At 63.3% G+C, this 12,593-nt stretch overlaps 1 protein-coding gene across 1 annotated transcript; it reads right to left on the bottom strand.

The window, feature by feature from the left end:
* Window positions 1-11: 11 nt before the first annotated feature.
* CHLRE_17g729250v5 (uncharacterized protein) lies at window positions 12-12,583 on the bottom strand. The gene is made up of 28 exons (XM_043072397.1): window positions 12,474-12,583; window positions 12,322-12,409; window positions 12,106-12,236; window positions 11,710-11,847; window positions 11,195-11,353; window positions 10,742-10,897; window positions 10,401-10,495; window positions 9,985-10,090; window positions 9,758-9,841; window positions 9,346-9,459; window positions 8,818-8,934; window positions 7,531-7,806; window positions 7,171-7,400; window positions 6,749-6,858; window positions 6,274-6,440; window positions 5,970-6,086; window positions 5,524-5,630; window positions 5,073-5,214; window positions 4,548-4,689; window positions 4,265-4,365; window positions 3,952-4,026; window positions 3,548-3,634; window positions 3,135-3,188; window positions 2,659-2,818; window positions 2,252-2,378; window positions 1,543-1,927; window positions 1,129-1,229; window positions 12-957 (listed from the first exon to the last, which is right to left on the bottom strand). Exons 1-28 carry the CDS (start codon window positions 12,510-12,512, stop codon window positions 654-656), a joined length of 3,912 nt encoding a protein of 1,303 aa, XP_042914856.1. The 5' UTR covers window positions 12,513-12,583; the 3' UTR covers window positions 12-653.
* Between the last annotated feature and the right edge of the window lie 10 nt (window positions 12,584-12,593).

Below are 12,593 nucleotides of genomic sequence, written 5' to 3'. Positions count from 1 at the left end.
AAGAAACCGCAATCTTTACGTAGGCTCGAGACTAACGTCAGAACCGCCGTACCGCCGGTCAAGGGCCAGCCCGCTAGCACCTGCCAGACAGGCTGAGGTGAACTTTGCCACTTTTGACTACTTGTGAGCAGCGTTGTGAGAATGCATTTCATCGTTTGTCAACCGCTCATCACTACAACTCCCTCGTAGGCGCTACAGACTGGCACTGCCAGACCGACTTACGCTCCGCGGGGCCATCGTGCCCCGATGATGTGACCTTGGAACCCCAGTAAACACGAAACACGAACGAATGTGCTACACCCACTGCGCATCCCTGGCGTGACAACCGCGGCCAGCACCCCTGACACATGTGCTTACGAACTCAACCCAGCTCCTCTTGCCACATGTGGCCTCACAACCTGGCAAGACGATGTTCACATGTTCCCACAATGCACATGTTCCCACAATGCACATGTTCCCACAATGCACATCAACGTGTTTGGTCTAAGCCTAGTACAGGCGACAACCTGTACAGTGTAAGCGGGATAGTGAACAACAAACCCGCTGTATGCCTGGCAACGCCCCCCCGCACAGCAACAAGCAAGCCAGTAGCTCCCCGCCCTTAGCAATCACGCAAACGCAAACACTGGTCTTGGCCCCATCACAACAAAGCCTCACCCTAATGACCCATACTCCCGCAGGCCCCGCCCCCGCCCGCCGTAGCCGCCACGCCCGCCGTAGCCGCCGCGCCCGCCGCCCGCCGGCGCCTGCTGCTGCTGTTGCTGCTGCTGTGCTGGCGGCGGCGCGGCGGCGCGTTCAAAAGGCAGATCGTACGAGGGCCCAAAGTCGTCAAGAACGGAAATGTCCAGCTGTCCCGTGTGCTTGGCCTGGCGATAGCCGGTGCCCTTCCGGCCGCCGCCGCCGGGCCGCCCCACGTTCTGCTGCTGCAAGCTCGCCAGCTGCTCTTCTTGTTGAGCCCTGTTGGAGCCATTCATTCAACAAAACACAGATTGTTCCGCGCTTTTCCTTCCATTGAAAAATACAACGCACTCCCTCCTCGAACACAGCGCGTGTTGTACAAGCAAGGTAGCTGTGCCCAGTTAAGGCAGTCGCTGGCAGGCGCGCACGCCTGTCCTCGTGCCCACGCACCTGTTGGCTGCCAGCACAAGCCGCTTCATCTCCTCGCGCTCGCGCGCCTCCTCCTCCTCGCGCTGCCGCAGCGCCATGGCCACCGCCGAGCTCAGCGGCACCTGGCGGAGGGCGGTGCAGGGGCAGCCGGCAGGCGTCAGCGACTGTAGGGGCGTACTCATCGGCACGCACACAAACTTGGGTTTGTGCGTCCCAGCCACCCGTCAACAAGGAATCCACGACTCCCTCACAATCAGAGCATGTCGGGAGCAGAGCATGTCAGTTTGACATACGATGAACACAACTACCTTGGTAACGCGCGTAACAATGATATCACAAGCATGTGATTGTTGCCCACCTGCCCACACTGCCTACATTGACGGCCCTAACCAGCCAAGCCAGAACACCTCTTTGTATCCGTAAAACCCAACCAACCTGGAGCTCCCTGGTCCGGTCATCCTTGCCCCCGCGCTTAACCAGCATCTTGAGCGTCACGCTGCCGCCGCCGCCGCCTTCACCGTCCGCCCCGTCACCGCCGCCACCCCCTGGCCCGTACGGCCCTTGGTGGTGATGCAGGTGGTGGTGCCGTTGGTGCGCGTGGCCGTGCACGTGCTCCCCAGCTGCAGCCGCCCCTGCTCCGGCTGCTCCTCCTGCCGCCGCCACACCTCCTGCTCCTGCTCCTGACGTGCCTACGGCCCCTGGCGCCGCTGCCGCTGCCGCCGGGCCAGCGGGGCTGAGCGACAGGCCGCCCAAGCGGCTCTGTGTGTCTCCCATCAGAGCGTTCCACTCGCGTTCAAAGTCCGCGTCAACCTCGTCCTCACTGATACGGTATGTTGGGGCGGTTGGGGAAGTGGGGTCCAGGCATGATTCACTTAGACGATGATGGGCAGTGGGGGACGTGCTGAGTGCAGGTAAACGAAAGAGAACCGTGGGCAGAGCAGGGCCGGTGCCTCTTTTCCCCCGTGGCCCAGACAAAACGCGTATCAAAGAGCCCAAGTACAGACACGCACACGCAGCCCACTCTTTGCTATCGCACCCGCACGCAGTGCGTCCACCCTTTACCTTCGTGCTTTCTGAACACACACATGCACACCCACATATACCACACACACACACATACACAAAAACACGGCGCACTACTCACGCCTCATCCTCGGAACTGCGACCACTCATCTCGTCCAGACTGCGTGCGTCGCCCGCCACACCACCCGTGGCGTCATCCTCGGTGTCATCACCGCCGCGCCCTCCGCCGCCGCCGCCGCCGCCGCCACCTGTGCATATGGGTGCAGCCGGCGAGTGGTTATGTCTAGAGTGAATGAGCGGTTGCACTCTCCTGCAATGCCAGAACCCTTCCAGACCCCTAAACCCCAAACCTGGCTCGCAATGCTGAAGAAGTTGAAACGACCACGGGTCCATGATGCCCCGCTGACGCCCCCCCCCACACACAAACACACCCTCTGACATCCAACTTGCACTGGCAGGGCCGTTTCCTTCCGTTTCCTTCCGTTTTCCGAACACACGTTCACACACCCCTCTCTGACACACGCCCACCTCTCCGTTCGTCCTCCTCGTCGCCCTCCTCCTCCCCGATGGTTCCCAGCGGCGCGCCGAAGCGCGCCACCTCGGCCGCGATAATGTCGTTGACCGCGGTCAACGCCGCTTCGTACGAGTCGAGGCGGCGCAGGTGCGGCCGCAGCATGTGCAGCACGTCCTGCGAGGGAGGGCGCGTGCGTGTGTGAGGGGGGGGGTGCAAAGATGGTTGGGACGGGTGATTGCGGTGAGGTTGCTGGCATGACTCGGGTATGTTAGGAGGTGGTACTGGATAGGGGCAGAGTTTGCACAGAGGGCTGCGTGTTTGTGTGTATTTGTTATCAGGTTGTGTACGGAGTAGCAGAAGTGATGAGGGTTGGGCAGGCAGAGCACACATGTACAGTATCAAGTGTTCGGCCTCCCAGACAACGCAGTCCGCACACAACGCCATTCCTAAACAGCTGGGGCCGCAGTTGCTCATACTTCCTTATCCGCACCTGCAAGTCGAACTCCACATCCAGGGGCATGGCCGCCTTGGACAGAATGTAGGCCTGTGTGTGTGTATATGTATTCAAGAGCACAAGGAGATACAAGCGCAAAGACGGTGTATATATATGTATGTGTGTGTGTGTGTTTGGTGGGACGGTGGGTGCGTGAGGAATGGCACGCAACCCAGAACCCGAAACCTCACAGGCCTCAGAGCACAGTGATGCGGCGCAGCGCCCCAGTCCCGGCGGCATGCGGTGGCGGCAGACGGCGCACAATGCCACCACCACGATAACAGGTGTTGCCGCCCCCACATCATGTTCCTGCTGTTCCTACTGCACGTCGGCACTTGATACTTGTCATCTAATCACTCCGGTTTTTACCATGAATGGCTACCACACGCCGTCCCGCACCCGGCACGCACCTGGAAGAAGGTGAGGAAGCGGTCCAGTCGTGACCGAGCTGCCCCCTCACTGAAGTACTGCCCGCACGCGTCCAGCAGCGCGCACACCTGCATGTCACGGCGGGGCCGGTGGTGTTGCCGCCGCGACACGGCACACGTCACTCGTCACGAGTCATTCGTGGGCCGAACCGCGTGGCGACATGCAATGTTGCCTGAGTTGCCACGGTTGGTTACCCTACAGTATGCGGGCTGCACGAAGCCGCATGATGTGCGAAGTGTTCGCAATTGTGCGCGTGGGGGCTTCGGCTTGGGGCTTGGTGCGGGCACGGCATGGTAGCAGGCGTGTGGGGCTTGTGGGTGTGCGCCGTACAGGTGTGTGTGCCGTACGGTACCGTGTGCCGTACGGTACCGCATGCCGTACCCACCAGTCGCACTCGGAAGAAGTCATCGGGCGGGTCCAGTCGCTCCGCCAGCTCGGGGCTCTCGTGGCCGAACGTCACCTGCGGGTTGCGGGTGGTGGTGTGCTCGGCTGGGGTATGGCATGTGTGGGTGCCTGCAATGTGTAGGCGAGTGGCGGCGCGGGTGCGCCCCGGTTGCTCCCCCGCGTTCGGCGTGGGGGAGTCCCGCCGCACGCCCGACTGCAACAACCCCAGCGGGCGCTCTCCCGCTCCACGTGAGATGCCCGCCAACCGCCAACCGCCCCTCTCCTCTGTCTGCCAGGCCGCCTGTCCGTCGTACCAGCAGGTACAGCGTTTCGAACACGGGCGTGGAGTTGCACAGCATGTAGTTGTACAGCTCGCCCAGCAGCCGTACATCAGCCATGCGCTTCTGGTACAGGCCTGAGGCATGCGGGAATGGGAACGTGTGTCAAAAAGAACAAGAAGAAAGCCATGGTGTGCTGTGAAGAAAGGTGGTGTGCTGTGAAGGCAGGTGGCCAGGAAGCAACTAAGAAAGCTGACGTAATGTCTTACAATACAACACATACAGTCAGACGTGCACGCACGTACGCACACACGCTCACCCGCTCCGGGCGTCTCCAGCCCCAGGCGTATGTCCTCCAGCACGCAGTCCACGAGCGCCACGCCCACAGAGTCGTGGTACTGGGCCAGCCCCGCAGCCAGGCAGGACACCAGCGGGATGTTGGCGTAGCGCCCGCGCACCACCTGCCGAGGAGAGAGGGTTGGGAGGCGTGCGTGTGTGTGTGTGTGTGTGTGTGTGTGTGTGTGTGTGTGTGTGTGTGTGTGTGTGTGTGTGTGTGTGTGTGTGTGTGTGTGTGTGTGTGTGTGTGTGTGTGTGTGTGTGTGTGTGTGTGTGTGTGTGTGTGCAGGCGCCACAGCGAGCAGGAAAGCACGCAGCCCAAAGCCGTGGCGCGCGCGCGCGTGTTGAGAACCCCCATGCCCCAAATCCCTTAACTCCTGCCAAACCCACCCACACACATGAACACACATGAACACACAGGAACACACACACACACACACAAGTTTCCGTAAGTAACTCCGGCGCCGCTTGGGCGGGCTTCGTTTTTTTCTAACACAAGTTTCCCCACCTTGAGCAGGCACTTGACCACGTACTGCTCGTGCGCGGCCCAGGGCAGCTTGAGCAACTTGCGCAGCACGGTGGGGATGGAGCTCTCCGCCAGCACGTCAAAGATGAGGTGCCGGATGTACTCGTGCAGCGGGGAGCGCTTCCTGCGTGGCGTGTGTGTGTGTATGCGGCGCGGGTTGCAGGGTTGTGGTGTGAGGTGTGGGGAATGCCGGAGGTTCGGGTTGGTGGGTGGGTGCGTCCGTGTAATTTCTCACCCCATCAACCCCCAACCTGCCCTACCTGCCCCAAGCACCAAGCATCATTCAGCATAGGCCAAACCAGCCTAAGCACCAAGCATCAACCAGGTATGGGCGACGCGCAGCGCCGATCCTGGCAGCCGCCACAAACAAGGCGCCCCGGGAACCTGACCCGCCCCCCATGCGCCCCTTCCTCACAAACATAAACGCACACACCTGCGCTGGCTGCCCTTGCTGGGCGGCTTGACTGCCCAGTAGGCGCTCTCCACCAGGGCGCCCTGCCGCTGGTCCAGGTTGCGCGCGTTCTTCAGCCGCATCATCACCTGCACGCCCCCGGGCACACCACATGCACATGCACATGCACATGCGCATGCGCACACCGTATGTTGACACCACAGTGACAGCTCCTGTTGCGATGCTTTAATGATGACAATGTGAAATCGTGAAAGGCCTCCTAACGAGATACATACACACGTTGAAAGCACCGTCCTGGTCTAGCTAGATCGCCCGGCTCAGCCATACCGCACACGCCGCAAGCAGAAGCAAATGTGTGCCGCCCGCCCCCTCCCCTCCCTCCTTCTCCTCCTCCTGCCCCCCAGGCCCCCGCCCCCCCCCCCCGCCTTCACTTCTTGAGTAACCATGAACGGCTACCCCACTCCCACCTCCATCATGTTCTCCATGCGCTGCCGCGTCTCGGCGCAGCGGTACATGAAGCGGCCCGCGCCCTCTACCAGCGCACAGGCGGTGTCAATGTTGTGGCCCGTGAAGTCGTCCAGGAGCTGGGGGTTGCAAGGATTGGTACAGAGAAGTGTAGCGAAGTAGACAGCAGGCGTGGTGTTGCGCAAAGGTGGGTTTGGTTGGGATAATAAAGCAATTGTAGCCAAGCACAGCCCCCACCGCCTCCACACGCCCCCTCCTCCACCCCCAGCCCCCCGCCTCCTCAACCCCCCCACCTCCCTTGCGCACCTGCTTGAGCGCCGAGAAGAAGCTGCCGGGCGGCAGCAGCCGGAACTTGGCCAGCTCGGCCAGGTAGCGCGCGGTGCGCAGGCGCGGCTCCAGGCTGGCGGCGGACAGGGAGGGGTCCTTGCGCCGCAGCAGCCCGCCGAACTGGGACTCCAGCGCAGACAGCACGCCTGCGTGTGTGTGTATGTGTGTGTGTATGTGCGTACGAGTGTGTGTGTGTGTGTGTGTGTGTGTGTGTGTGCGCGTATGAGTGTGTGTTGCTGCACGACGAAGACGGGACGACATCCGCAAGCGTGTAACATGAGTTGAAGCACAAGTAACGCAGCACGGTGAATGTGTTGCGGTGCGCACGGTGTGTGTAAGGGGATTGGGCGGGTGAAACCCGTGCCCCTTGGGGGCCCCACGCCCTCAAAAGTGACGCAAAGAAACCAACCAAGCAAAACAGGCAAAGCAGGCAAGGCAGCAGACGGCGGCGCACCCTGGGGCACGTCCGGGAACACGGTCGCCAGCACCGCCACCACCCGGGCGAAGAAGGGGATGAGCTGCAGGGAGGCGCGCGGCACATCCACGAGCGCGCGAACCAACCGCCTGCACGGCAAATGGCGGGGGTTGCAAGGATGGTTTAAAAAGCGGTACAGGATGCCTTGAAGACTGCAGACGAAGTCGTTACCAAATGCGGGTGTGTGGTGAGTAGTGGTAGTGAAAGGCAGGAGGAAGCGGAGGTGGGAGGGGGTAGTCGTTCCAAGCCGAGACGCGGGTCATGGTGGCGGGGCCGAAGGAGTATCAGGCGGGCATACCTTGCGCAGTGTTGGCGCGATCCCACGCAGGCTGCTAATTATGAGCACCCAGCTGCAATCAGCGCGCGCTACCACCAATCTCCCACAGTCTCACAGCACTCACTTGCGGTTGCCCTTGGTGTTGCAGTAACAGAAGTTGACCGCCAGCTCGTCGGCCAGGTCTCTCGACACGCACGTGCCCAGTTTGGAAAGCACCAGGTCCAGCGCCGCGCTGCCGCCGCCGCCGCCCTCGGCGCCGCCGCCGGCCGCGCCGCCGTCGGCATCGCCCTCGCCGTCGGCGCTAGCGCGGCGCCCGTCGCCGTCTCCGGTGACACCGGCTGCGAACGGGGTCTCCTGCAGAGCGTTGGGGCAAACACACGAGCCCGTCGCGCTGCTGCCCACCGCCCCGCAATATGTCTCTGACAGGCAACAAACTGACAGCAGGGGAAAGCTATAATTACAGGCTACCACTTCAAACACGCACCTCCTCTGCAGCGGGCGCCTCCGCCCCCGCCGCGGCGCCCGAGGCACCGGCTGCTGCCGCCGCGTCCTCTGCCGCCCCCGCCGCCGGTGCTGCCGCACCCTCTCCTGCCGCCGCCGCCGCCGCCTGCCCCTCCTCTCCCTCCTTTCCCCCGGCTGCTGCTGCTGCGGGATGCTCTTTGCCCACTGCCTCCTTTGACGTAGACGCCACCGCCGCCACAGCCCGGGGGTCTTTGCCGTCCGGACCAAACAGCAGCACCGATGGCACGAGCTCCCGCACCTGCGTGCCGACATGGGTGGTCCGCATTGTACAAGTGGCATCAAAAGCCCTGATGACATGGGTTTCGTAAAAGAGTTAGACGGGCCCTGGCCTGCTGCTGGCACTGCTGTTGGGTCTGCTATGCTGCAAACTGCAAGCTGCAGAACGGGCGCCGTGTGCGTGCGGCCGCAGCCTAGCGGTCACAGCGCGGAAGCCCTCACACTTGTGCCGGTACCACACGGTCCGCCACCGCTGCAAAAGCGACATGGGCGGCCGCGCCACGACTTTCGTGTCCGGCATATCGGCGGCACATACCAACTGGGCCATGGGCAGCGGGACTGTAAGCTTCCCGCGCCCGAGGGAGGTCACAGCGCATGTAATTAAGCCGCCCCCAACAGATGCACTATCGTAATCACTTCGGCCGGGCCCAGCCGGACCAGCGTCTAGCGCGTCTGGCGCGGCTGGAGGAACGGCAGCGGAGGCAGCAGGTGGCGAAGGTGCAATCCACAGCCAGCCCGGCAGCTACAGTCCTACAGAGCTAACACCATCGAGTCGGTCCCTTCAGTTGCCACGCAACTGAACGGGTGGCGTGAGTGTGGGTGTGAGAGACTTCATTTGCGGCGTGGGATGCTATAAGGGTCGAAGACGGATGGAGCGAGGAGGTTTAATTAAAGCGACGAGGGCGCACGTGGTGTGATGTGGACAGACAGTATGGACAGACAGTACGCTCCGGGCTCGGGCCCACCCACGACCAGGATCCTGGGGAGGCTGGGGGTTGTGCTGGTGACACACATCGCAAGCCGCTCACACTCTCGCACGCACACTTCCCAGCCGGACGCTCCTTCCGCGCCCTGGCCCCAACCCCGGGGCCACCACGCCGACAACCCCACACGTCCCCACGTCCCCATTGGTTCAACGTTAACCCCCACGTCCCCACGCCCGCACCAATCCTCGATACCCTCGCCCCCTCACCAACCCTCTATCCCCCCACGCCCCTCACCAATACCCTGACCCCGCCCCTCACTCCCTCACCTCAGGCAGTGACTCATAGAAGGCTCGGACGTCCGGGTCCTCGAAGGCATGCTCTGGCGCAGCCCCCGCGTCGCCACCCGCGTCGCGGCCCGCGTCCTTGCCAGCGGCCTCCTTGGACTGTACATGGCAGCACACCGCGCGAGAAATCCCACATGATCAAATGTGCGAACGCACACTGCTGACTCACACAAAACAAGAGCAGGGCTGGGGCTGCGTGTGTGCGACAGCGGCCAAGTGACGCCGGGGTCACTACGGCATGTGCGCAGGTGCAGCAATGATGCCCGGCCCCAGCGCCGACCCATCCCACCAACCCACCCCACCCACCGCCCCACCCCTTGACCGACTCAGCACGCCTTGGCGCCAGCCGAAACCCTCGCCCTCGCGCCCGCCCTCTCTCTCTCTCTCCCTCTCCCTCTCCCCCTGCCCCTCTCCCTCTCCCCCTCCCCCTCCCCCTCCCCCTCTCCCTGCCCCTCTCCCTGCCCCTCTCCCCCTCCCCCTCCCCCTCCTCCTCCTCCTCCTCCCCCTCACCGCGCTGTCCCCCGCGCCCAGGCGGGTGAAGGCGTCCTCCGCCGCCGCCACTGGCATGTCGCGGCCCAGGCCCTCCGCCAGCGCCGCCACCGCGCGGTGCAGGGCCTCATAGGCCTGTGTGGGGCGGGGCGGGGGGAGTTGCAGATACCAGCCCAAACTAAAGCCGAACCCAATGAAAAACGCGAGGAGAGCGAGGGGGAGAGCGAAAAGGAGAGGGGTGCGGCATGAGGTGTGGTGTGGTGTGATGTGGTCGGGAGCTGATGGGGTGATCAAATTCGCTGGGCGTCCCGGAAACAAGTAACAAATCGAAGAGTATGCAGCAGTGACTGAGGACTGCACTGTTATGCGCCGGTATCAAGCAGGCCCTAACATCACAAGCACGCCACACCCCACCAGGAGGAGGCGCACGCACCTTGCGCCGGCGCTCGTACTCGGCGGCAGCCTCCGCGGGCAGGTCGCCGCGTGTGTTGACCAGCGCCGAGTTCTCAGCCTCAATCTGCGACACACAGCGGCGAGTGCTGGACCATCCAAACCCGTAGATTATCCCTTCACACGCACACGCACACGCACACGCACACACGCGCACACACGCACACGCACATACACACACACATACACGGATTACACACGCGCCCCCACCTCCTGCAGCTGTCTGTGGTCCTCCCCGAGCGCCGCCGCCGCCGCCTCGAAGGCCCGGTCAAACACCTTGGACAGCACACCCGCCTCAGACGTAGGCAGCACGAACCTGCAGCAGCGGAGGATGGACCGGGCGAGCAGGGTCAGCCGGGAAGCCATGGGGGCGGGACATGTGGCAGTACGAGCGTCACGTGGCTGGTCGAAGGCCGTTCGCCACCACACGGGTCGCTGCGTGCCAGCGAAGGGCCTGGGAGACACGCGTCGGCAGCGACAGGAGCCCACGCTCGAGCGTGCGCAGCACCTTGTGTAACCACGCATATATAAATACATGTAGAGGGCGCGCACTTGTTTCCCTTCAACATACATACATCAACGAGTGGGTCGGGACGAACAACATGGTTTCATCGACCGGCGCTCACCTCTTCTCCAGTTCCGTCTGCAGGGCCTCCTGCTCGGCGCGCAAGGCCGCCAGCGCCTCCGCCAGGTCGAGTGGCAGGCCGGCGGCGGCACCCGGCTGCGGCAGCAGGCGGGGCATCAGGGTAAACGGTTGAGCGTGGCAAACATACACACACAGTACCTGGTCGTGGACAGCACGCAACAGTGAACAGGATTGAATCCTGGCTAAGGCCCACAACACCGGGCGTGACCGTACGGCGTGTCACGGAGAGCTGTTTGCGGTGACCCTTGCAACACACGGGGCACACACAGCCGAGGACAGCGCGCCGCACACCGCGACACACACCGCTCCGCAAACACACACCTGCGCCAGCTCGGCGGGCACCGCCGTCTCCGCCGCCAGCGCCGCCGCCGGCAGCTGCAGCCCCAGCAGCAGCTCACGTGCGGGCCGCGCGAAGGACCCCAGCAGCGTCAGCGCCGTGATCGCGCCCTCACGATCCTTCTTGTAGTCCGGCAGGGCCTGCGGCACCAGCGCGGATGCCCGGGACCTTTCAGTTCCTTGACGGATGGGATGCGGCTTGCATGCGCAGCGCTTGCCCCCTCTCCGTGTTGGATTTCGTAACACGCGTGTGTCCCCTGGTGCCGCAGCCAGACGCAGTCAGCCGCAACCAGCAGGTGCGCCCCAACTGCCCGCCCGCCACCCCTCCAGCCCGCCAGCCCGCACGTCCGCCGAAATGCACTTCCACGCACTTACCCCGTGACCCCACCCCCGCACGCACGCACGCACGCACGCACGCACCCACGCAAACGCACGCACCAGGTCTTTCAGCACGGTGAGCAGCGGAGTCGCGCTGGACACCACGCCAGCCGCCAGCAGCTCGCCCAACAGCCGCAGCGCCGCGCGCCGCCGCTTGGCGCCCTCCCGCTCCGCCGCCGCGCCACCGCCCTCGGCTCCCGCCCCAGCCTTCGGAAACGCCTGCGCGGCGCGGGATCCCGATCTGATGTTGCGCAAGGGCCATGTATCGGTGAAATGACAGGACTCTCCCGCTGTCATTTGAGGGGCGATGCACTGCGCACCCATGCGAGAGCCCGGCTACGGCTCGCTGCGCTGGCCACATGGATCCTCGCACCGCACAGCGACAAGCTTGCCTTGACAGTTCCCATGCACACCTCCCAGCTGCGACCTCCCAGTTGCGTTTTCCACCTGCGCCCCCTTCCTGATGCATGCTGCGCTGCACGCGTGTCAGTTCGTGCCGCAGTGCGGTACCTGCCCGGCCCGCTCCCGTACACGCCACACACCGTGACACCGGTACCTTCTCACTGCTTCCCCACCTTTGCCAGCGCCGGTGCAATCTGTTCCCCGAACTCCGCATATCGCTGGTGCAACAGAGAGCACACCGCCACGGCTGCCGGCACGTCAACGGCGCGGAGGGGCGCGTCCGAGATTGCGCCAACGGCCTCGCTCACATACTGTTTGGGGCATGCAAGCGTGAACAGGTACATGGGGTGCGGGGGATGGAACAACAAGGTCTGTTTGCGTGGGGCGTGCTTGAGCGTGACCGCGGACGCGGCGTCCGCTGTGGGTGCGGTGCGTGGCGTGTCCCCTGAGCGGCCCCCCGCAAACCCCCCTTCCATGACGTCCTTGCCTTACCGCCTCCCCGAGCCCTATGCGTCCTGAGTGTCATTCTTCGCGACCTGTGTGCAGTCGGGCAGGCCCCCCGCCCCCACCTTGCTCTGGTTCGTCTTTCGGATGTCGTCAAGGATGGGCTGCTTGCTGTCCTCCGTGAGCTGCCGCAGCTTTTTGGTAAGTGTAGAGTTTTTCTTGATGCTGCTGTCAAGCTGCTTGAGCTCGTCCTCGCCTTCAGGGCGCCAAACCAGCACGGATTAAGCGCGACTGCACGTTACCACTTGGCCCGCAAATGTGAGCGCAACATGCCTACTTACTCGGTCGCACGACGTTCAAATTGCTCTCGCGCAGCTGCCGCTGCACCTCCAGCGTTTTGCGCGCAGCAGCGAGCTGTGCTCCCGCATCCTGCGCAAATCATAAATACAACGTTATTGCATCGCCATGCTGATATTACCTTGATAGTGCTTACTCGCAGCGCCTGCGCGTCGATTCCAGCGTTCTGAGCCATTTTTGCCAGACAGCTTGACTTTCCGGCACTTAAGCAAACGGTATTTATTCATAAGCAGGTATGATGAACTTTTAGGTCGTC

The sequence above is a fragment of the Chlamydomonas reinhardtii genome, chromosome 17 (genome assembly GCF_000002595.2).
Source record: "Chlamydomonas reinhardtii strain CC-503 cw92 mt+ chromosome 17, whole genome shotgun sequence".
NCBI classification, from domain to species: domain Eukaryota; kingdom Viridiplantae; phylum Chlorophyta; class Chlorophyceae; order Chlamydomonadales; family Chlamydomonadaceae; genus Chlamydomonas; species Chlamydomonas reinhardtii.
Note: the sequence above shows the minus strand (reverse complement) of the source record. Positions and strands in the feature narration are given on the sequence as shown.

What these genes read in the sequence shown, in the direction of transcription:
- CHLRE_17g729250v5 (XM_043072397.1), bottom strand. Translation starts at nt 12,512, where the DNA reads ATGGCTCAGAACGCTGGAATCGACGCGCAGGCGCTGCGA. An exon ending in ACCACAGACAGCTGCAGGAG is followed by an intron (nt 9,842 to 9,984) that starts GTGGGGGCGCGT and finishes TGTGTGTCGCAG; the next exon opens with ATTGAGGCTGAGAACTCGGC. An exon ending in GTTCCCGGACGTGCCCCAGG is followed by an intron (nt 6,441 to 6,748) that starts GTGCGCCGCCGT and finishes ACACACACGCAG; the next exon opens with GCGTGCTGTCTGCGCTGGAG.